The sequence below is a fragment of the Diaphorina citri genome, unplaced genomic scaffold, assembly GCF_000475195.1.
Source record: "Diaphorina citri unplaced genomic scaffold, Diaci psyllid genome assembly version 1.1 scaffold89, whole genome shotgun sequence".
Lineage (NCBI taxonomy): Eukaryota > Metazoa > Arthropoda > Insecta > Hemiptera > Psyllidae > Diaphorina > Diaphorina citri.
The window spans coordinates 167,236-191,642 of NW_007377526.1; the positions used below are offsets into that span (position 1 = coordinate 167,236).

Consider the following 24,407-nt stretch of genomic DNA (forward strand, 5'->3'; position numbering starts at 1 on the left):
AATACTTTGAACTGGATAAAGTCCTGGAGTTTGGTAACACCCTGTAATCAATATAATAGTAGTGGTATATAGTAGGAGATCATCACCAGCCGCAGTGAATATCTCGTTGAGAGGAATACCGGGTAATACTTTGAACTGGATAAAGTCCTGGAGTTTGGTAACACCCTGTAATCAATACAATGGTAGAGGTGGTTCAGTCAACTTTAAAAATCGCCCAGAAAAGGACCCAAATGTAGCACACCCCATTTTAAAGTGATGGTGAAACAAACAACACATTTTTTTTTTTTTTAAGAGGTTTGCTAGAGGGAACTGTAACTGCTAATGTACTATTGTCCCGAAAGCAAAGAGAAGGGAGACAGGATAGGAGAAAGACAGCCGTTCCGAGAACAAACCTTTTCCGTTCGGGATAAAATCCGTCTGGAGCGGGAATCGAACCCGCGAACTAGCGCTTACAAGGCAGATGCTATACCTTCCAAGCTAACTAGGTTGGCACAAACAAACAACGAAATTCATAGGTCTAAAACATAGAAATCACTTCGTTCATTCAAGAGAAAAACGTGTTTTGGCATTAAAAACTGACCATCGAAAATTTGACCTGATTACATTAATTTCCTTCCTATAGGATAAGGAAAGTAAAAAGGAAACTAATAATATTACTCTGATGAGAGGTATACTATGGGATGGGCATTTGGGCATGCTACGACATAGACCACATGGGTCTAATGTAGCAGTTGTTTTATTGCATTCATAAACGGCGGTGAAACACTCATTTTTTTTTTCTTTTTACTTTCTATTACTACAGTATAACAATCTATACTAGTAATGAAAGTATTGCAATCGGTCCATTTTTTTATTTTTATTTTATTATTATTATTTTTACTCACAGGCCAGGTATCTTCGGATGGAGTTCCAAGGGTTTGAAATATTCGAGTCAGTTGATCCAAATCGGATTCACCCGGTAGAAACGGTGCTTTCAATAGAAGTTCACATATGATACAGCCTACTGCCCACATGTCTATACCTACACCGTACATACGAGCTCCGAATAGTAACTCGGGAGCCCTGGAATAAAGGAAACCATTGGTTAGAATAGCCTTTGTTTATCCTGGTCAATTTTTTTTTCCAAGGGTTAAAGAGTATTTACATAAATGCTTTCCTCACTTTCTTCCAGTTTTGCATGACAGACATTACTGAACGTGTGTTGAAAAAAGAAAAAAAAAAAAAAAAAAAAAAAAAAAAAAAAAAACAAGTTGATAAGACCACATCATTTTGCATTTTCTTCTTTAATTTTAAACCAAGATCCCCTCTATTAATCTGCCCCTGTTAGGAATTAATCTGGCCCTGGTAAGAATGATAATATCAATAAAATGATTATAGTATTAATGCCATGATGATCATAACTATAATGTGTTTCCAATCGGTGGATTCATTGTTTCTGATATTTGCTCTGCTTTAGAATAGAGATGGGGACTACCTACCACTTGAGTTTATTTCAATAAAGTGGTGTCATAACTGTTAACAGCACTCTACAGTGCACTCTACCATGTATTCAGCTTATATTTCTCATGCTACCCTCTTGTACAGTACAAAGTACAAACGTGCCTACCTATACCTATACCCACAAATTTCTTTAACCTATAAGTAATGAGAATTTTAATAGGACTACAAAAAAAAGGAAGTTTTTTTTTTCTTGAACGTTATTTACAGAGGGAAACTATAACAATCAGAGTCCTTGTCCCTCTAATCTAGGTAGCATGTTGGTAGGTAGGTACCTACAACACATTGGTAAAAACTGTGACTTCTAAATTAATAGGCATGTAGGTAGAACATGAGAAAGGGAACCATCTAATAACTATGATTGATAATGGAAGTTATTGGGGCAGGAATTATAGTAAGGGACCACTAGCCAAATTGATATGGGGCTGAAAATAGGAAGTTTGATAGATGGAATTGTAACGATGGAGGTCTTATAGGAAATCAAAGAGGAGGAGGCCATAATCAGGAGAAAACCAGTCTTTCCGAGAGCAAACCTTATCAGTTTAGGATTAGGTTCGGCCCGGGTCGGAATCGAACTCGCGACCTAGCGCTTACAAGGCAGGCATACTACTCTTCAAGGCTTGCAGCCCTTCCAGTATTTGTTGATTCTAATGATTTTAACACGATATTTACAAATAACTGAACTACTATGTAGCTTGTAGTTATTAAACAGTTAGCTTAATGTGGCATCTTGTTCCAAGCTGACATTTTAAATAAAACACGACTTATTTATACCTAGTTTACTTAATTATGTATAATAATAATTCAAACCTCAAGATACCTCAAGTGGCTGTAAAATCGGGCCTTAGTAGTCTTTGTAAATATTTTAACTACGATGTAATCGCTACTTGTTGATAGGGTTGTAGGTTGTAGGGTTTCTTATCACCATTGAAATCAATACAAAACGCGTGTTGTTATACTGTTATCGTGGTATACGCTCTGATATCTTAGGATTCGGAATACCTGTAGCGATACAGGTAGGTAGGTAGGTATTAGGTACCTACAGGTAGGCTGAGATATTGAATAATGTTAGCGTAATCTAATCTCCTATCCTGTTTTCCTTCTGCTTTCGCTTCTGGGACGATAAGACCTCAGCAGTTATAGTTCCCTCTTGGAGTCAGGTTTTCTTTTTGTCGAGAGGTTGGAGTTAAAAAAAAAAAAAAAATCGCGTAAGTACTTACGGGTTTCTACATTCACGTCACACCGTGCCATTGGCGTGTTAGGACTCCATTTGGATTGTTGGAATGGCTTGAAACAAACTTCAAACATGACTTGTGTTGAATCCTAAACCAGCATCTACCCTACAGTCGACTTAATTCGAACCAAATCGCCTGGAACCCATACAAGGCGATTTCGATCGACTTTGGTCAACTCTAATGAAGACGCATTTGAAGATACAGGCTAATTGAACAAGGTCGTGTAGATTATCCGTGGATTAGGCATGGTAATTGGGAAATTAATGCGTAAGCATACCTAGTCAGAATTTGTTGAATTGTATTTCAGTAATTCTCTAATGATGCGTCTCATTTGTCCGATTTTGATAAATTCTAGTCAGTTAAATAGATTAGCAGTGCAATAGTCCTAAACTAAAATGGACGCGGCACACAATCAATTAAGAAGAGACCGCCTTAAAAAAATGGCGTGTTAGGACTCCATTTGGATTGTTGGAATGGCTTAAACCAAACTTCAAACATGACTTGTGTTGAATCCTAAACCAGCATCTACCCTACAGTCGACTTGATTCGAACCAAATCGCCTGGAACCCATATAAGGCGATTTCGATCGACTTTGGTCAACTGTAATGTAGACGCATTTGAAGATACAGGCTAATTGAACAAGGTCGTGTAGATTATCCGTGGATGAGGCATGGTAATTGGGAAATTAATGCGTAAGCATACCTAGTCAGAATTTGTTGAATTGTATTTATTTTCAGTAATTCTCTAATGATGTCAGTTAAATAGAATAGCAGTGCAATAGTCCTAAACTAAAATGGACGCGGCACACAATCAATTAAGAAGAGACCGCCTTAAAAAAATGTTCAACACACGAAATTTTTGCTGATCTTCAGGCGCTCCTTTGAATTCTACCAGTCCTTTAGTTCATTAGACCAATTCAGTTGAACTCTGTAGATTATTTATTCGCTCTAAAAAGGAGGATTTCATTCCTCAGTCGGGATTATTATTATTATTATTATTATTATTATTATTATTATTATTATTCCGTTTTGTCCTTTCAATATTATTATTCATAAAAAAATGTTCAAGTGTTCAACACACGAAATTTTTGCTGATCTTCAGGGGCTCCTTTGAATTCTACCAGTCCTATAGTTCATTAGACCAATTCAGTTGAACTCTGTAGATTATTTATTCCCTTTAAAAAGGAGGATTTCATTCCTCAGTCGGGATTAAATCCACGTCCTCCTGATCACTAGACCACCAAGGTGTAGGTTCAAGCATCCTACTCTTCTTTTTACTTTCCTTATCCTATAGGAAGGAAAGTAATGGCGGTTTTCAGCTATAGCGACAAAGCGGTTAGAGATATTGTAAAAGTTAGGGTAAAAGAACACTCAAATAAGCATCATTCAATAGGATAAGGAAAGTCGTGTGATGTTCACAGGTCATTGTCGGTTGCTTTCAGTTGAAAAAAAAAAGTATTTTTAATGAAAGTACTTGGAGACATTACTTAAGTACAAATGTACAAATGTACTTAAGTACTTCCAACTCTGATCCACGTCCTCCTGATCACTAAACCACCATGGTAGGTTCAAGCATCCGACTCTTCTTCTTCTTCCTAGCCTTTTCCTATTTAAATAGGGTCGGCGTTTCTTGTTAATCTCTTCTAGGCAGCCCTGTTGTCTATCTCGTTTCCTGATAAATTTTTCTCACCGTCTTGATTCACACAATTTCTCCACCTTTTCTTCGGCATCCGACTAGTAAATACTATTAATTATATGTTCTTTCCTCTGTTAATTTTTTGCAGTGTTTGCGGGCGGTCGGAAGCCCATGTGAAAGGTTCTATGTGGCAAGCCGCGGCAGGAGTTCAGCATCTCAATCAGCCCTACGGTGATTGCTTTGGGCGGACAATTGGTTTTCGCTACAAATTTTTTACGAATTGATGCCGTTCGCACTCAACCTTCGCTATTTCATTAGCGAGGGGAATTTCAGACTGGTATTCTCCCTGTTTCAAGTCCCTCAGCCTGACTAATGATAATAATGTCAGCCCAACTAGCCTTTTCCTATTTAAATAGGGTCCGCGTTTCTTGTTAGTTTTTTCTAGGCAGCCCTGTTATCTATCTCGTTTCCTGATAAATTTTTCTCACCGTCTTGATTCACACAAGTTTTCCACCTTTTCTTCGGCATCCGACTAGTAAATACTATTAATGATGTTCTTTCCTCTGTTAATATCAATTATGCTATATTAATTATGTTCTTTCCTCTGTTAATTTTTTGCAGTGTTTGCGGGCGGTCGGAAGCCCATGTGAAAGGTTCTATGTGGCAAGCCGCAGCAGGAGATAATCCCCGGTCCTCATTACCTGAAGGAAGATGAAATTCGCGGAACATTTGTCCGCACATATCACACCGGAATGGCGGAAACAGTACATCAACTACGAGGTAATCGCTGACCCCATTTGAACACGGGAAAAGGCGAAGAAGAAGACTAGTGTTATTAATTGACTTTTTTAGTCTAGGACACCTAATCCCCAGGGTTGCCTATTGACAACAGTTCGCCCATCAATGGTGACTCACATGTTCGACATGCAGGAGGTCGTGGGTTCCTCGTCATGGATCAAAAATTTGCGGCAGGAAATAATCCCTGGTCCTCATTAGCTGAAGGAAGATGAAATTCGCGGAACATTTGTCCGCACATATCACACCGGAATGGCGGAAACAGTACATCAACTACGAGGTAATGTGGTGGCCCTAGCTTTAGCTTTAGATCATAGAAATTCACAGTGATATAGGGGTTAGTTTAGTCTGTAGGTTACGAAAGAGTTAGAGCCGTTCCCACTTGGCGTGAGTTTCATCCGTTTTTACTTTCCTTATCCTGTAGGAAGGAAAGTAATGTAATCGGGTCAAATTTTTGATGGTCAGATTTTAGTGCCAAAACACGTTTTGAGGTCCCTAGAGCCTAAATCAAAAATTTGCACTCTTGTTTGTGTTCTCGTGTATTCCTATATATTGCAAATATTTGTGATCTCATGTTGACCCAGCACCTGAATGGGACGTATTGTGTCTCTTATCGCCCATCTGATGAGACATACTACGGAATGGGAATGCTATAGACCACACGACACACGAGTCCTGTTTCATTGGCCGTTTTGTTTTGATGAGTCATCTGAATAAGGAACCAAACTGTCCGAGTGTTTTGGCCAGGAGCTTGTTCAAGATTTAGTACTTGTTCAGAAGTCACGTCAATGGAAAATTGCTACAAATAGGAGTTGTCACAAATGAGCAGTGACCACTGTTATTATTAGGGTTAGGTTAAACGCAAAAAGGAGCTTTCTTCTGAATAATTACCAAGAGTTGAGTCATGAGAAATTAGCGAAAGTAGCGGCATTTTTGGAATCATGTTTTATTTTATAAAGCTGAATCATTCTGAATAATTTAGAAATACTGAAAATCGCCCCTTTGGTGCAAAACGTTTTTGATCAGCCTCTTAATCAGCCCCTAGGGTGATTGCTTTGGACATTTGGATTTGGCTACGAAAATTTTACGAGTGGATGCCGTTCGCACTCAACCTTTGCTATTTCTTTCGCAAGGGAAATATAGCTGGTAGCCAGCCTAGTTAGCTTAGTTGGTAGTGCGTCTGCCTTGTAAGCGCTAGGCCGCGGGTTCGATTCCCGCCCGGGGCGGATTTTATCCTGATGGGATAATGTTCGTTCTCGCGGAACGGCTGGCTTTCTCCTATCCTGTCTTCCTTCTCTCTTCGATTTCGGGACGATAAGACCATAGCAGTTACAGTTCCCTCTGTCAAACCTCTTAAAAAAAAAAATAAATAAATAAAATAAAAATAAAAAAATAGCTGGTATCCTCCATGTTTAAAATCCTCCAGCCAGACAGAATCATTATCGAAGGTAACATAAAATGTATAGACCTAGGGGTTGGTCGTGTGATATAACTCTTTGCTAAAGGGTTCAGTCTTCGTTCTACACCACTATGGGACTGGAGTCAAAACAGTTTTTCTTAACTGATTTTCCCCTCAGCTTATCAATCAAACCTTGACGTAGTCAATTTTTTTGTTGACATTTTCGTGTTTGTTAAATTGTGAAACGAATTCATTTTTACCAAGTTTATGTTTATTGAAATCATTCAGTTTCATAGCTGTGTGAAAATATTTTTCTGAAACCCGTAGAATTGTAGAATAGAGAGGGTTTTTTTTGGAGAGGTTTGATAGAGGGATCTGCTGAAGTCGTGTTCTCCCGAAAGTAAAGAGAGAAGGAAGACAGGATAGGAGAAAGCCAGCCGTTCCGAGAACGCCTTCCGATCTTGATTGAAAAAATACCGGTAAATCGTGAAGTTTGACGTCACGGCATACGCTCCCGTAGGCGATAACGTCATGACTCCCGCGCTTCGTTTGTTTGTGCGCAAGCGTTTCTGCGCATTTTGACGTGAAATCTGACGTCACAACTCTTCGAACTTTTTCATTAGGACGGCAATTAAAAATTGAATTTTCGAACAAGTTTCTTTTTCCGAGTTTTGACCTCAGATTTGGATTTTTCACAACTTTTTACGTAGGAATCGACCTTTTATTAATAATATTTTCCCAATTGCAACTGCCCCATTGAGGAAATGTCTCCAAGTGTGACACATGTTTCAACAATACCGGACAAACTGTTTTAGATTAATCGCAGAACGGAAAGATCTTGAATCGTCGATTAAATAAAACTGGGACATATTTTCCTCCCTTTCGGAAATCAAACCCCGGACCTCCAGCTTTTGAGGACACGTGTAAACTAAATGGGGATCATGTAACTCTCTCGTGCGTTCACCTGATTGGACAATTTCCCGGGGGTTCCGTCATGATCCCCAGTTGGGTGGGTGATATTTGTGCCGCAACGCTGGCGCTGGTTCTAATCAAGGGCGCCATCTGGCATTATGTGTGCAAGTATAAGCGGTTGCAGATGAAGGCGCGCATGCGAGCTCGGGAAGAATGCTGATGGAGCCCCTGGTGTAATGGAAAATGTTAATGGAGCCCCTGTTGAAATGGAAGGAGGAGAAGAAGAAGATGGAGGAGGAGGAGGAGGAGAAGAAGAATAAGAAGGGGGAAGAAGAAGAAGAAATTTCAATGCGGTTAATCATAATCATAATGACTAATGAGAAAGAAGAAAGGAATTTTAACTGTGTAAACTTGAACCTGTGAACAATACTTGAATGACCAACTGCAGTGATGGCCATGGCTACATGTACTACTGCGAAGTGCAACTTGTCCATGGAATGTGTCAAGGAAAAGAGAAATTTTATGTATTTGAGATCGGAATCCAAGCTTACTATTCCTTACCTTACCCACTTAGTTCCATGTGTTTTTATTTAATTTTCTCTGTAAGACTAAGAACAGAGTTGAGCGGAGAGCATAGATTCATAGAACATCGAACACATAGAGGGAATTGACGAACGAAAACGCATAGTTTCCGGCGGTTTTTCCGCTGCCAAAAGCTCTCCCCTCAACTCTCGAGGTCTCGATTTTAGTATGACACTTCCCCCACCATACCTAACGATCATATGAAAAAAAAAAAAAAAAAAAAAAAAATCGTACCGAGGCAGATTGGTCCACTCCCTGATTAACGTCTCTAATGCCGCGATCTCCTTGACGGACCTAGGTTTTTTCGCCTCACACGTTAAGACGGTTTGACGTAAGTGGCCGCCATTAGAGTGACTGTGGTTAAACAGGGAGAAGCGGTGAATAATAGCTCACGCTAAACAAGCTAGCTAGGTGGCCGATGTGGATGGTTGACTGCATTTTAGGAGAAGCCTTTTAAGCTTGTAAACATTTAACTTTTTTCTTCGTCTTGCCATAAAAAACCCCGTGAGAAAATATGATTCCTAGTTTATCCCCCCTAAATCTTTTGACTTGAACCACAAAACTCTAAATCCGAAGCGTTAGTGATCCACAACCTCAGGCTAGCCACTCACTATCAGGTAGACCTGACGGCAGGTGCACCTGATGAGTGTGCTCATCAGGTGTTAAGTATTATACCTGATCCGGTGTACCAGTCAGGTCTACCTGATAGTGAGTGTGCTCATCAGGTGTTAGGTATTATACCTGATCAGGTGTACCTGTCAGGTCTACCTGATAGTGTGTGTGCTCATCAGATGTTAGGTATTATACCTGATCCGGTGTACCAGTCAGATCTATCTAATAGTGTGTGTGCTCATCAGATGTTAGGTATTATACCTGATCCGGTGTACCTGTCAGGTCTACCTGATAGTGTGTGTGTTCATCAGGTGTTAGGTATTATACCTGATCAGGTGTACCAGTCAGGTCTACCTGATAGTGCGTGTGCTCATCAGGTGTTAGGTATTATACCTGATCAGGTGTACCTGTCAGATCTATCTGATAGTGAGTGGCTGGCCTCACAAAACCACTGATTTTAATATTATTCTGCCAGCCTAGTTAGTTAGCTTAGTTGGTAGTGCATCTGCCTTGTAAGCGCTAGGCCGCGGGTTCGATTCCCGCCCGGGGCGGATTTTATCCTGATGGGATAATGTTCGTTCTCGGAACGGCTGGCTTTCTCCTATCCTGTCTTCCTTCTCTCCTCGATTTCGGGACGATAAGACCATAGCAGTTAAAGTTCCCTCTGTCAAACCTCCTTCTCTCTTCAAATTTCTCTCTTCGATTTCGGGACGATAAGACCATAGCATTTACAGTTCCCTCTGTCAAACCTCTTAAAAAAAATAATAATAATATTATTCTTCTTCCTCTTCAGTTGCTAAACGTGGATGTCGGGGCCAAATGGCGCGCCGAACATGTGGACGTCTCCCATTTCTACGTCAACAAGGACATCAACCATCTCATCTCGGAGACTGAGGCCACCGTGACCTCGGAACTGGAAGAGGGTGACCGGCAGAAGGCCATGAAGAGGCTGAGGGTGCCCCCTCTAGGGGAGCAGCAGAGTCCGTGGACCACGTTCAAGGTCGGCCTCTTCCTCGGGTGCTTTGCCATTCTGTTCGCCATCATTCTGCTCAGAGGTATGTGAGACATGGAGGTCGGGGGAGATAATGGGACAAACATATTGGTAATGGAAAGTAAAAAAAAAAAAAGTGTTTTAATCCATTTCCTGATTTTGAAAATTTGGACCCCTTGTAGTACTTTTTCAAACCGGTCAAGGTAGTTTGGAGAGTAGCGCACCTACCTTGTAAGTGCTAGGTCACCGGTTCGATTCCCGTCCGCGGCGAGCTTTATCCTAAACAGATAAGCATCCTTGTCGAAACGGCTGGCTTTCTCCTATCCTGTCCTCTTTTCGATTTCGGGACGATAAGACCTTAGTTGTTGCAGCTCCCTTTATCAAAACCTTTATCCAAACCTTAAGTTTGAAGTTTGGACTGAACGCATCGTCGCGTTGAGTCAAATTTCGCATTTAGTTTAGTCCGTATCCGTATGTCTGTTTGTTTGCATGTCTTCCTCTGAATTAAGCTGAAATAACGTCACCCTGAGTGCAATATTGAAACACATTTCCTTTTGTGCTCATTTCAGTATTCTTCGACACAAGTCAAGAGGATTTCAAGATGGCCATGAGACTGTACCGAGGTCCTCTGCTTATTATTCAGTTCATATTCCTCATGGGTGTTAATGTGTATGGCTGGAGATCATCCGGTGTTAATCATGTACTTATATTTGAACTAGATCCCAGGTAAGATAGGTATAAACTTTACCTATGAAATATATAAGACCTTTGTTTAGACTGCGGGAGTAAAGGGACTTTTCAGTCTCATTCTGGCAGGATAAACAAGATATATTCCATTTTATTCTATATTCCTCATGGGTGTTAATGTGTATGGCTGGAGATCATCTGGTGTCAATCATGTACTTATATTCGAACTAGATCCCAGGTAAGATAGGTATAGACTTTACCTATGAAATATATAAGACCTTTGTTTAGACTGCGGGAGTAAAGGGACTTTTCAGTCTCATTCTGGCAGGATAAACAAGATATATTCCATTTTATTCTATATTCCTCATGGGTGTTAATGTGTATGGCTGGAGGTCATCCGGTGTCAATCATCTACTTATATTCGAGCTAGGCCCCAGGTAAGATATTCATTTTCTTATACTTACTTATTTTCTCCTAGAAACCTACCTTCATGGCCTCCAAAAACCCACTGAGGTTTGGGTGTAGGAGCAAACAGCCCTCCCTAAAGGATGAGTTGAGCTTGCACGAATCAACTTTCGTGCCCGACTGAGTATCTCACTAGGCCGGGGGTTCCGGGTTCGATTACCGGCAGGGTCGAAGTTTTTTTTAGGGGGCAAACACTGCAAACAGCCCTATAATATGGGTTGAGCTTATACGATTCTACCTTCGTGGCCAAGTGGGTATCTCACTAGGCCGGGGTATAAACAAGGTTTATTCTATTCTATTCAGTTTATATTCCTCATGGGTGTTAATGTGTATGGCTGGAGATCATCTGGTGTTAATCATGTACTTATATTCGAGCTAGATTCCAGGTAACATAATATACTTATACTTACTTATTTTCTTATACTTACTTATTTTCTCCTAGAAACCTACCTTCATGGCCTCCAAAAACCCACTGAGGCTTAGGTGTAGGAACAAACAGCCCTCCCTAAAGGATGAGTTCAGCTTGCACGAATCAATTTTCGTGTCCGACTGAGTATCTCACTAGGCCGGGGGTTCCGGGTTCGATTACCGGCAGGGTCGAAGTTTTTTTTTTATTATTTGACTCAAAATCTGTACAATTCTTTCAAACCTTCCTCGACTTCCGTTGTCCCTCTCAAAGTTCCGGCATTCTGTTTCTGAATTGCTTATAAAGATATGGCCAAAGTGGGGGTTTTCACCTGTTTATTGGGGGAAAATATGATAGAATTATTATTCATTTGTATTAAACTGTCTTAGAGAAAAGGTTTTCGTAACCTTCGGTCTTCGCGTGTTCTTCCGTCTTTTTTCTGTGAACTTTTAGTGGCTTCCGCGGCAGTTCTACTGCCTAAACTTCTCTGGACTTTCAACTTCCAACATAGCAACGAGTGTCCACGATAAAGTAAGTCTAATTAAACCGTCTCATATTTCAGGAATCACCTGTCAGAGCAGCACCTGATGGAGATCTCCCTCATCATGGGTAACGTCTGGGCATTGTCACTCCTCCGGATTTTGCGATTATGCTCGCGGATTTCGCGATTATGTTCGCGGATTTGGTGATTTTGTTCGCGGATTTCGCGATTATGCAAACAGTCAATGAAAATTTTTCGGAACCAAATACTGACGCGAGGAAATCACCAGAAACGCGATGTAAGGCGACTCCAACCAGTCCAACCTTTTAAATTTTAAATAAAAGAGGTTGATTCAGCCCGCCCATGAACCCAGACTTTCCACCGAGAATGTGAGGAAATTGAAGTTTTTTTCTTTTTTCGAAATGTATTTTTTTTTTTTTTTTTTCCGTCTCATATTTCAGGAATCACCTGTCAGAGCAGCACCTGATGGAGATCTCCCTCATCATGGGTAACGTCTGGGCATTGTCACTCCTCTGCTTCTTCTTCAGTCATGTCTTCAGCATACCCCCATACTCCCAGCCTGTGGCTCTGCTACTGATCATGCTGGCATTCCTACTGAATCCATCGCGTACACTCAAGTATGACGCTAGGTTCTGGTTGCTACGGGTTACGGTAAGTTTGTCTGTGTCGTAGCATGTCCAAGCCCTGCTACTGATCATGCTGGCATTCTTACTGAATCCATCGCGTACACTCAAGTATGACGCTAGGTTCTGGTTGCTACGGGTTACGGTAAGTGTGTCTGTGTCGTAGCATGTCCATCTCGTGTTTAGCATACCCCCATACTCCCAGCCTGTGGCCCTGCTACTGATCATGCTGGCATTCTTACTGAATCCATCGCGTACACTCAAGTATGACGCTAGGTTCTGGTTGCTACGGGTTACGGTAAGTGTGTCTGTGTCGTAGCATGTCCATCCCGTGTTTAGCATACCCCCATACTCCTAGCCCGCGGCTCTACTGATCATTTAAGATAAGATAATGTGCCAATAAATATTGAAGAAAAAAAAGATAATAATGTTGATACTATTTTCCGTTATAATATGTTGGACATTTTTGACAGTCTATCAAAATCGGAAAAGGAAAATTCGAAAATTCGTTGAGTTGAATCTTGAACTTCTAATAATAATTACCTTTTATTTTTTCATGTTTAATTCACACCTTATGATTATAAAAATAAAGAGATTCTCCTTAAAAATGAAAAAAAAAAAAAAAAAAAAAAAAAAAAAATTCCTTTTTTTTTATTGCATGGACTGGGTTTAGCAAGGGAAAGCGTCGTGTAGGGATATTTTTCACTCGGAAATGTTCGGAACTTACCAAAACTTACCCAATGATGTTATTATGGTATTTTTCACTCGGAAATGTTCGGAACTTACCAAAACTTATCCCATGATGTTATTACGGTATTTTCACTAGGAAATGGTCGGAACTTACTAAAACTTACCCAATGATGTTACTATGGTGTTTTTCACTCAGAAATAACCCAAACTCACCAAACCTTACCAAATGATGTTACTATGCCTATTGTCTTTGTACTTTGTTGCGCTACGCTCATACGTCATATTATGCTAAGTTTCTGCAAATGTCGCCTGTCGCTGTGGGTCTCCATATTGATTCTAATTATAGTTGGATTGAGAAGATAGTAATTTCATATCAAATCGTAAAACATTTATTTATTGAGAAAAGAACACAAGACACAAAAGTCACGAACACACATTTACTGCAGGGTGGTTCAGAACGGAATCGGCAAAGGCAATGGCCGGCTTCTATTTACAAGCCGTACCAACGAGTAATAAAAATACATGCACCTCTTTGGACCGGGTATAGGCCCTGAGCTCACGAGGCATAATTTAGGTTTAGGCTGTAAGCCTATCAGCTTTACGACATCCCTTTTTTTAGGGGAAAAGAAAATGCCTACCAATTTTACAAAATTTATTACATCATAATACTATACTATCAAAATATTGACCACCCTGTACATCATTACAACAAAAGAACTTAAGTACTAATACAATCTACTATCACAATTTAAATGTACAGAACTTATCATAATCTAAAATCTAAATCAATAATTTTACATAAACAAAAATTGTATCACCCTGTATGTACATTAGTATTATCAAAATTTTAAAATAGGAACATAACAAATAAACTTTAAATATATTTTTACTCCTAATCCTAATTTACTTTAGGGATGTAAATGAGTTGCAAATATATCGATATATCGGCCCCTCAAATATATCGATATCGATATGTCGGGGGAAATATATCGATATATCGCCGATATATCGATATATATAACAATTTTTCTTGTTTTGGGGGTTACAAGATACTAGCTGAATTCCGTCGCTTCGCTCCGGAATCCCGCTAGTTCATCCCGAGGCATGGCCAAACTTGTGGAAAAGGCATGGCCGGTTCCTATCTTTGAAGAAAGGAAATTGATTAAGTTGATAACAAATAACATGGGTACATCCTTTTCAATTTACTTACAACATACAGATATATGGAATTTTTATATACATATATATATAAATACTAGCTGAATTCCGTCGCTTCGCTCCGGAATCCCGCTAGTTCATCCCGAGGCATGGCCAAACTTGTGGAAAAGGCATGGTGGCAGGATTTTCCTGGAGAACCTCTTCCGCCCAACCACTGATCTTTTCTTTCACTGTGATCTCTCGACATATTTTACCATGGTGAAGATATTTCCATTGTCTGCATAATACATGGTAGGTCAGCTCCCATGGCGTAGTGGTCATTGCGCTCGCCTTGCACGCGGGAGACCCGGGTTCGATTCCCGGCGGGGTCAAGAAATTTGTAATCCTGGAGGGACGGACCCAGCTTGTTCCCTCTCTTTCTCTTCATTTAGGTAGGTATATATCTATCATGTACCTACTTAATTATATATCAATGAGAGGTGCTGTTATTGTATTTTTGTTTTTCCTCAGCTCCCAAGGCGTAGTGGTCACTGCGCTCGCCTTGCACGCGGGAGACCCGGGTTCGATTCCCGGCGGGGTCAAGAAATTTGTATCATGCAAATGATTGATTCCGTGACTGGCTCTTGCGGGGCCCACTCAGCCTCGTGAGGAAAATGAGTAGCTATGACATATAAATGCGCATAGCGACCGGTGCCAGTGTGGTAGGTAAACATTGGATTTTAGGATTATTGAGATATTGGGAAAAATCCTACAATGCTGCAGTGAGCACCAAAGTTGTGACATAATACAAATAAACTGCATTTACATTACATTACATAATACATGGTAGGCATTACCATGTACCTGTATCCTATGCATTTCAATCTACAATTCTATACATTACAGGAGATCCAGGAGTTTTTTTCCCCTTTTTGTTTGAAATTCCCGCCTCATTATTCTCCCACAGAAAAAGACCAAAGTGTGATGGACAACCCATTCTTCTATCCGTGGTTAGCAGCGTCTGTGATTAGCTCCATATATTCCTACATCTGGGATATCAAGATGGACTGGGGTCTGTTTGATAAGAACGCACCCCCCGATAATCCATTCCTTAGAGAAGAGACCGTGTATTCAAGTACGGTAAGTATACACTATACATGTTAGGTATTGAGATGGTCTGGGGCTGTCACAGTCATTTACCAAACTTTTAACCCAGCCAGCCAGCCTAGTTAGCTTGAAAGGTAGCGCACTGAAAGCGCTAGCTCTTGGGTTCGATTCTCTCCCGAGGCGGATTTTATCCTAAACAGATAACTTTCGTTTTCAGAACAGCTGGCTTTCTCCTTTCCTGTATTACCTGTATTCCTTCTCTCTTCGATTTCGGGACGATAAAACCTTAGCAGTTTCAGTTCCCTCGATTAAAAAAAAAAAAAAAAAAAAAAAAAAAAAAAAAACACGGAAGAAATTGACAAACTCCACCAACATGTAGAAGAGAGACCAGAGGTCATCATGTCTGCCCATCTCCTTATTCTTATGAGCATTGATAGAAGCATAGCGTACAGTTCCTCTGAATCCTGCTGCAGCGCGGGGAGCTCTTACTTCACCAGAGGATGTTGTATGTTGACAAACTCCACCAACATGTAGAAGAGAGACCAGAGGTCATCATGTCTGCCCATCTCCTTATTTTTATGAGCATTGATAGAAGCATAGCGTACAGTTCCTCTGAATCCTGCTGCAGCGCGGGGAGCTCTTACTTCACCAGAGGATGTTGTATTGAAATTCCGAAGTTCTAGCTTTACCGGAAGGGGTAGAAAAAACGGTTTGATTCACCAGAGGATGTTGTATACTGACGAGCCAGACCAAAGTCCAACATATACACACGACGACTTGTGTGTTGCAGTCTGCCTATAGAGAAGTTAGAAGGCTTGATATCGCGGTGCAGGAACCCTACGGAGTGAATACTTTCGATGGCTTTCAAGATCTGAATGCCAAGTCTCAGCGTAGTTGACAAGGAGAAGGCACCCCTTGGCTGAGCACGACGCAACTCCGCCAGATTCTTACCTTGTAGCTGCATAACAACATAGTTGAACCTGTCATTCCTACCACAACCAATGAATCGACACACATGCTCCTTCCCCTGCAACTTCTTCAACACGGCAACTTCCATTTTGAGAACTTGTTTCGGCTGCCGTGCTGACTCGACCTTCAAGGCGACATTCTCCTTGGTGACAAGGTCATGACCTTCATAGATTTCTCCAAAGCCACCACCTCCGATTTTCCGGATGACTTTCCATCTCTCCTTGACAATATGCCCTTGTTGGAGAAGATCTTCAGAAGACATGGCTCAGTCTAGTATCACAATTGAATGTTTTACTTTGAGTGAAACATGTTACAGCTTAATGAAGTAAATGATTTAATCTAAAATAACTTTGATGACTAGATTTGGTGCTACAAATTGTTTTTATTTACGAAATCTTGTTAAATCATTTTGATTCCGGTTATTTCTGTTTGGAAAAGAAAGGACATTATTTAGTTATGAACTTACGTTATATTTGAAAAAGAAAACCATGTTCATATTACCCAGGTCAAAACTTGTACAAGCAAAATTAAAACGCTCATGCTTCACTCAAAAGAAATAAACTATTAAATACTAAAATGACAGCTATCTTTGTTAAAACAACTCCACAGTAAATAGTCCCAGATTTATTGCATGATTTAGATTATGCGGAAAAGCTAAATTGCACAGGGTAAGTAGTAGGTACTAATATTACGCTGTGTCTACACTTGTGAACCATCTCTACTAAGTGTAGACATAACTTTAGATTAGCTGGGGAAAAAATCGCCCCAATTTGCATGAGAGGAAATAAACACAACAAAAGACTTGATGAAAACAATATTGGTATTTTTAACACGAAAATAATGTATGAAGAGCTTTACTTGTCAAACTAATTAAGTTTAATTTTAATTAGGTTTCACAACTAATAACATAAACAACAGCTTCAGGAGAAGAAAATTCAATTAGATGCTTCGTTACTTTGATGCAATTAACACAGGAATGTGAAGATGTGTAAAAGAAGGTACAAAAAAAAAAATAATAATAATTAATTAATGAAATTTAATATTGCTCCCAACTGTTTGTGTTAACTATCTTTTTTGTTAACTAACTGTTTGTGTTAACTATCTTATTATCTTTTTAACACCACTAAGGTTAGGTTAATTTTAGATATTATTTTATTTTTTTCTCCTTCTTTTTCTTTTCTGACTGACGTTGTACAATTGTATTCATTGAAATGTTGTATTTTTAATGTTATATTATGTGCAATAAAAATAAATTGAATTGAACTAAAATAACCCAAAAGGATTCACTTGATCCTGGTACCATCATTCATAGATTCGTAGATAAGCTATACCCGACTTTAAGGGCTGTTTGCCCCCTATACCTAAGCCTCAGAGTGGACTTTTTATGTACGGAGTTAAGCTATGGTACCATCATCAGTGCAATAGTCCTAAACTAAACTGGACGCGGCACATAAGGGATCTGGAAGAGACTGCCTTAACACACTAATAATATGGTACCATCATAGTCACATTTTGCAAGGTTAAAATAAAGGATGTTACATCTGATATTATGTATTTCTTGATGTTCCAACTATTGTCCCTTTAAATGGCTTGGAATATTTTTATGTGTCGAAATAAGCACACCTCATTAACCTAATGTTTTCTACGGACAATATTCATAACATATTATCATTTAATTATTTTCGATGTAATTTAGTTATAAAACCTAGAAACAATTCATGCAAATACAAAGCCTTGAGAAGAAATAAAATAAAAAATTATAAAACAAATGAACACAAGGAAAAAATAAATAAATATCTAATGTAACTTCAATAGTTATAAAACAAATCCCTATTTTCTTCAAGGCTTAGAAGTTTAGATGATGATAAGGATGAATCCCAATAAAATTATTTTAATTTATTTTATTATTTTAATATCTTGAAACCCAGAAAACCATACATGCGGAAAACAATATTGGTATTTTTAACACGAAAATAATGTATGAAGAGCTTTACTTGTCAAACTAATTAAGTTTCACAACTAATAACATAAACAACAGCTTCAGGAGAAGAAAATTCAATTAGATGCTTCGTTACTTTGGTGCAATTAACACAGGAATGTGAAGGTGTGCAAAAGAAGGTACAAAAAAAATTAACTAATGAAATTCAATATTAAATCAAGTACTTGCTCCCAACTGTTTGTGTTCACTAAAATAACCCAAAAGGATTCACTTGATCCTGGTACCATCATTCATAGATTCGTAGATAAGCTAAACCCGACCTTAAGGGCTGTTTGGTCACATTTTGCACCATCACACACTATGGTACCATCATAGTCACATTTTGCAAGGTTAAAATAAAGGATGTTACATCTGATATTATGTATTTCTTGATGTTCCAACTATTGTGTGGTATGCCTGTGCTTTAGGAAAAGTTAGAGTACGTAATTAAGTATGCCTCTGTTTTCACTTACCACTCTCAGGATCAGCCAGTTTTCTCTTGAGATTGTGACTGACTTTCTTCTCAGTGCTGCTGGATAAACTAGAGGGAAACGGAAGCTGATGGCCCAGAGATGGGGGTGGCTTGTTTCTGCAAAATAATAATGGCAATAACAATTTATAATAAAAACATATTGTTAATAGAAAGTAATACAATAGAAAAATGGGGGCTTGTTAATTAAAAATGACTAATGGCTTAGGGAATTGTGCAAAACTTTGGAAAAAAGGTGGTAGATTTTCTTTCAAAGAGGTCTGATAGAAGGGACTGTATCAACAAAGGTCTTATCGTTCCGAAATCGAAAAGAGAGAGGACAGGATAGAAGAAAGCCAACTGTTCCGAGAACGAACCTTATTATCGTTTAAGATACCCGCGACCTAGCGCTTACAAGGCAAACGCGTCACCTCCTAAGCTAACTAGGCTGGAATTTATAAATGTAATGGAACAGTTGCAATTGGGAAAATATTATAAATAAAAGGTTGATTCCTACGTAAAAAGTTGTGAAAATCCAAATCTGAGGTCAAAACTTCGAAAAAGTAACTTTAAAAGGTCGAAAATTTAATTTTTAATTGCCGTTCTAATGAAAAATTTCGAAGAGTTGTGACGTCAGATTTCACGTCAAAATGCGCAGAAACGCTTGCGCACAATCAAACGCGTACGGGAGCGTATGCCATGACGTCAAAGTTTACGATTTACCGGTATTTTTTAAATCGATTTATCTCGGTATCTAGACGTCGTAGAAGAAAAAGAAAAAATCCGTTGGTCCTCATTTTTCCTGCTCTATGACTTTGAAACATCACCCAAGTAAGCGCAACTGATCTATTTTTGAATTTTTTGTCCTTTTCCTTTTCTATTTTTCGAGTTTCGAAAGTGTTTTTTATGATTTCTTTTTCGTTTTAGGTTTTTATTTTTTCTAAATTTTTTATTCCCTGAATTTTTTTATCAATAAATTGATCTTTCTTCTTTTAAAACTTAAAAGAACTCTTTTAATTATTCTTGAAGCAACCAGCAACTTCCTCCCTCAAATACACTGAACAGCAAGAGTTGAAAGTTGGATCATTGTTCTTTGGGGATAATCTATTCATGTAAGTTTCACAATGGAACATTGGAACTGTGTTCTTGATAACAATAGTTCCTCAGATTTTCAAAGCTTTTCAATCCTTCCATGAATTTTATGGGTCACTGAAATATGTTTGTGCCAGTTCCTTTGGTAGCAATATTCCACGGACGTGACTTCTGCACAAGTACCGGGTTAGGTTTCAGACTTTTTGTTTCTACAGGTTAACATGGGAGTGATAGGTAAGTTACCACTCTAATGCCAAACTGTAGAAACAATATCCTGTCTCAACCAGTCCGAACCCAACCCAGTACATAACCACAACCTGTGCTATGCTTGCCACTTCACTCTGTTTCAAGCCATATCTAGTGGTGTGGTAGTTGTTAGTTTGGTGAACTTCAGGTTGTGGTTATGTACCCACCAGGTAAGGCTTTGCTAGGACTGTGAAAAATTCGTTCAACATTGCTGTCACTGTTAGCAACACTTCTACTCCTGCTACAATAGAGTCAACATCTATCTTGGTCTGAAGATGATGTCCTGAGTGACATCAAAAGCTGACCAATTTAAAACATATTAATCAATATTGTCTTGATAAAAATATTTTATTTTTATTTCATTTTAATCGTAAAGTGTCTTCTTTTCTCTCTACAACTCTAGAAACAATATAATTTACTGTACATTATTATTCATATGTTGGTCCTCCTATGAACAGAGTTCAGCTGCTTGTGTCAAGGTTGTGAATGTTGTGCAAACAGTAATGATAACACTACACACATAGTATTCTGAGCAGGGCCGAGTTCATCATCATGGAGTAGGGACAGTACAATAGTCCTCGATGAAAATGGCTTATCTGACAGCACTGTTATGACTTGAGACTTTGCCCCTGGTTTGCATTTAACAATATCTCGGAAACGGTATAAGATAAGCTAAAGACTTGAAAATACAAATGTGACAAGGATGCAACACAAAACGTTTGGTTAAAATAGGTGCTGCGGTTGGCGGTATAGTGACCGCTTTTTGGCGGGTTTCGACCGCTGTTTGGTGATTTTGACCGCTTTTTGGCGGTTTTCGACCGTTTTTGGCGGTTTTCAGCTTTACTGACTAAACGGTTAGAGATATTGTAAAAGTTCCTATAGAACAAAAAATTAGCATCATTCAATAGGATAAGGAAAGTTGGGTAATGTGTTCACACCAGATTTTTTTCAATTTGTTTTTCGTTAGTGTTTCTTTTCCGACTTTTCTCTATTTTCTTCTTTCAAATCTCTAATTTGAGTTCCCTCTTCATTCCCCCAGGAGATGAAGGCCCTCCTGTATCAAGCCATGGAGGAGGCGCCCTCTCTGGAGACCACAGAACCAGAAGTTATATCCCGGTACTTCCGAATGTTCGATGAGAACTTCTTCCACTACTACTGTTAACAGCACTCTACAGTGTAATCTACTATGTATTCAGCTTATATTTCTCATGCCTACCCTCTTGTACAGTACAAAGTTCAAACGTGCCTACCTATACCCACAAATTTCTTTAACATATAATAAGAATTTTAATAGGACTACTAAAAAAAAGGAAGTTTTTTTTTTTCTTGAACGTTATTTACAGAGGGAAACTAAAACAATCAGAGTCCTTGTCCCTCTGATCTAGGTAGCATGTTGGTAGGTACCTACAACACATTGGTAAAAACTGTGACTTCTAAATTAATAGGCATGTAGGTAGAACATGAGAGTGGGAACCATCTAATAACTATGATTGATGATGGAAGTTATTGGGGCAGAAATTATAGTAAAGGACCACTAGCCAAATTGATATGGGGCTGAAAATAGGAAGTTTGATAGATGGAATTCCCTGTCGCGTATAATATCTCTAGTAGTGCGGCCAAACTTTCTTGACATGGCGGGGCGGAGCGCTACCGCGCTCCTTAATTGTAACGACGGAGGTCTTATAGGAAATCGAAGAGGAGGAGGAGGAGGAGCAGGAGGAGGAGGAGGCCATAATTAGGAGAAAACCAGTCTTTCCGAGAACGAACCTTACTTGTTTAGAATCAAGTTCGGCCCGGGCGGAAATCGAACCCGCGACCTTGCGCGTACAAGGCTGGCAGCTCTTTACATATTTCTCCATCGCTAGTTATAGATATATTAGTTGTATTTGTTGATTCTAATGATTTTAACACGATATCCACAGATAACTGAACCACTCTGTAGCTTGTAGTTATTAAACTGTTAGCTTAATGTGACATCTTGTTCCAAGCTGACATTTTAAATAAAACACGACTTATTTATACCTAGTTTAATTATGTATAGTAATTCCAGCCTCAAGATACATCTTGTCTCAAGTGGCTGTAAAATCGGGCCTTAGTATTCTTTGTAAATATTTTAACTACTATAATCGCTACTTGTTGATGTGGGATACTTGAGCACTATAGGTTTGTAGGTTGTAGGGTTTCTTATCACCATTGAAATCAATACAAAACGCGTGTTGTTATACTGTTATAGTGGTATACGCTCTGATATCTTAGGATTCGGAATACCTGTAGCGATACAGGTGGGTAGGTAGGTAGGTACCTATACAGGTAGGCTGAGATATTGAATAATGTTAGCGTAATCTAATCTCCTATCCTGTCTTCCTTCTGCTTTCGCTTCTGGGACGATAAGACCTCAGCAGTTATAGTTCCCTCTTGGAGTCAGGTTTTCTTTTTGTCGAGATAGTCAATTAAAATTGGTCATAATAATGTAACAACTTATTTTTTAACTAAGTAAGGTAGGTGTAAAAAAAAGTAGTTAAATAAAATGACTACAATTACAATTTTACAATTTACCTAAATTCATAACTAAGATATACTAATAAAGGTGCTTTTTTGCTTTAATGCATGATCTTTCGCTAGATTAGTTCAGTGTAAGCCAATAGACTGCTTAAGGAAAGATTTTGTTATTGGACTTGGACACAAATGTTGGTCGATTGGCTATTTCCTTCCTTTAGTTCATTGCGGCGGACACCATCTGATGAAGAAAAAACCCAAAATTTTCAATTGTCACCAATTTAGCCCTTTTCAAAAATACACACCAATTCCGTCAGACAAAAAGATGTCCTAATCTAATTATACGCTGTCCAAATTTAGGCCTGGTGCAATCACATTTTTTATCCTTGAGGTCACAGTTTGCGCAATCGGACATCACCTATTGCAGCAACTCGAAGTTCCATTTTATTGGTCTCTGAGCCAATATTTGTGTCCAAAATACTATAACAAAATTCAAATTGATTATTAAGGAGACTCCATAGCATTCGATATCTGGAGTTACCATTCTGTGGACATGAAAACCCCCCCAACATTGTTTGCGCTCCACCGATTCGAAATTTCTTAACGGCGCGCGGCGGTTGGTCCGCAATTATAAAATGGGCCAGGTCTTCAGCTCTTCCAGCCAACTATATCTTATAGGGTGTTTTCCGTCCGCAATTCGAACCGTATCCCCTGATATCTTTCCCTCCTGTCTCCTTGTTGCAGACGCTTCGTATGGAATTTCTTGCGTCTTCTATGCCAACAATGATAGTCTTTCAGAACCCATCAGTAAGTAAAAACATTGGTCCAGTAATAGAGACGTTCCATTTGGTAATAATTTACACAAACCTCAGTGGTGTAGTGGTTAGCACGGTAGACTCTGGATCTGGAGGTTGGTGGTTCGAGTCAAAGTCGAGTCATAAAATTTAGCTTAGTGTATTATGGAACGACAGTTGTGACAGGGATTTATGCTTAACACAATTAACATTCCTCCTTTTGCTGAGGTTGAGGTCATTTTGATTAGGCGGCTTGCTTGTCTACAAATGGAGGGTAAAAGCCAAAAGCCCCGTCACTAAATGCCTAAAAAATGCCTTTCCTGAAAAAGTTGAATTTTAACATTGCGCTCCTTTAGGTTGAACAATATTAATTTTTGCTTTTCGGATTTCTTTTCCCTCGTTAATATTTTTAATATTTTACTGAGAATTTTCATTGTTTCCAATTTTTAATGTTTCATTATTCCATTTTCTCTTCCTCAGACACGGACCTGACTGCATTCCAGTCAATGTTGGGTCCGGTCATGAATTCATTCTTTGTAATGGTTCATTATTTCAATTTTTCTTCCCTCAGACATTAATATTTTCACGTTTTACTCAGATTTATCGACTGTATTTTATCTTATTTCAATTTCTCTTCCCTAGACACGGACCTGACTGCATTCCAATCAATGTTGGGTCCGGTCATGAACTGTGTACCAGCCTGGATCCGGTTCATGCAATGTTTACGCCGGTACCGGGACTCGAAGGAAGCGTTCCCCCATCTGGCCAACGCCGGCAAATATTCCACCACCTTCTTCGTTGTGATATTCTCCTATTTGTTAAAAGTGTACAAAGGTGAGTTTTCCTATCTTTGATGAAAGGAAATTAGCCAGCCTAGTTAGCTTAGTTGGTAGTGCGTCTGCCTTGTAAGCGCTAGGCCGCGGGTTCGATTCCCGCCCGGGGCGGATGAAATTTGACTCAACGCGACGATGCGTTCAGTCCAAACTTCAAACTTAAGGTTTGGATAAAGGTTTTGATAAAGGGAGCTGCAACAACTAAGGTCTTATCGTCCCGAAATCGAAAAGAGGACAGGATAGGAGAAAGCCAGC

At 39.2% G+C, this 24,407-nt stretch overlaps 4 protein-coding genes and 1 long non-coding RNA gene across 5 annotated transcripts in view; 3 read left to right on the plus strand and 2 right to left on the minus strand.

Moving 5' to 3' along the window:
* LOC108254540 (cyclin-dependent kinase 7-like) overlaps nt 1-1,188 on the minus strand; it is a 2,411-nt gene extending 1,223 nt beyond the window's left edge. Inside the window, exons 1-3 of the mRNA XM_026833344.1 lie at nt 1,145-1,188; nt 885-1,062; nt 6-165 (exon numbers count right to left, since the gene is read on the minus strand). Coding sequence (XP_026689145.1) covers nt 6-165; nt 885-1,062; nt 1,145-1,188 — 382 coding nt within the window. The remainder of the gene's footprint in view (nt 1-5; nt 166-884; nt 1,063-1,144) is intronic.
* A 3,793-nt stretch (nt 1,189-4,981) lies between these two features.
* LOC103524246 (xenotropic and polytropic retrovirus receptor 1-like) lies at nt 4,982-24,173 on the plus strand. Its single transcript, XM_026833345.1, has 11 exons — nt 4,982-5,147; nt 5,364-5,442; nt 7,470-7,688; nt 9,456-9,722; nt 10,228-10,384; nt 12,159-12,369; nt 12,618-12,639; nt 15,136-15,308; nt 21,069-21,186; nt 23,270-23,332; nt 23,962-24,173. Exons 1-11 carry the CDS (start codon nt 5,079-5,081, stop codon nt 24,171-24,173), a joined length of 1,590 nt encoding a protein of 529 aa, XP_026689146.1. The 5' UTR covers nt 4,982-5,078.
* LOC113473894 lies at nt 11,100-11,851 on the plus strand. Its single transcript, XR_003395693.1, has 2 exons — nt 11,100-11,196; nt 11,779-11,851. It is a non-coding gene; the product is annotated as an uncharacterized LOC113473894 (long non-coding RNA).
* Nucleotides 14,982-15,420, plus strand: LOC113473891 (xenotropic and polytropic retrovirus receptor 1 homolog). The gene has a single exon (XM_026833362.1). The coding sequence runs from the start codon at nt 15,012-15,014 to the stop codon at nt 15,330-15,332; it is 321 nt and encodes a 106-aa protein (XP_026689163.1). The 5' UTR covers nt 14,982-15,011; the 3' UTR covers nt 15,333-15,420.
* On the minus strand, nt 15,637-18,177 carry LOC113473889 (tau-tubulin kinase homolog Asator-like). The gene is made up of 2 exons (XM_026833358.1): nt 16,004-18,177; nt 15,637-15,932 (listed from the first exon to the last, which is right to left on the minus strand). The coding sequence occupies exons 1-2, from the start codon at nt 16,504-16,506 to the stop codon at nt 15,761-15,763; spliced, it is 675 nt and encodes a 224-aa protein (XP_026689159.1). The 5' UTR covers nt 16,507-18,177; the 3' UTR covers nt 15,637-15,760.
* Nucleotides 24,174-24,407: the final 234 nt, after the last annotated feature.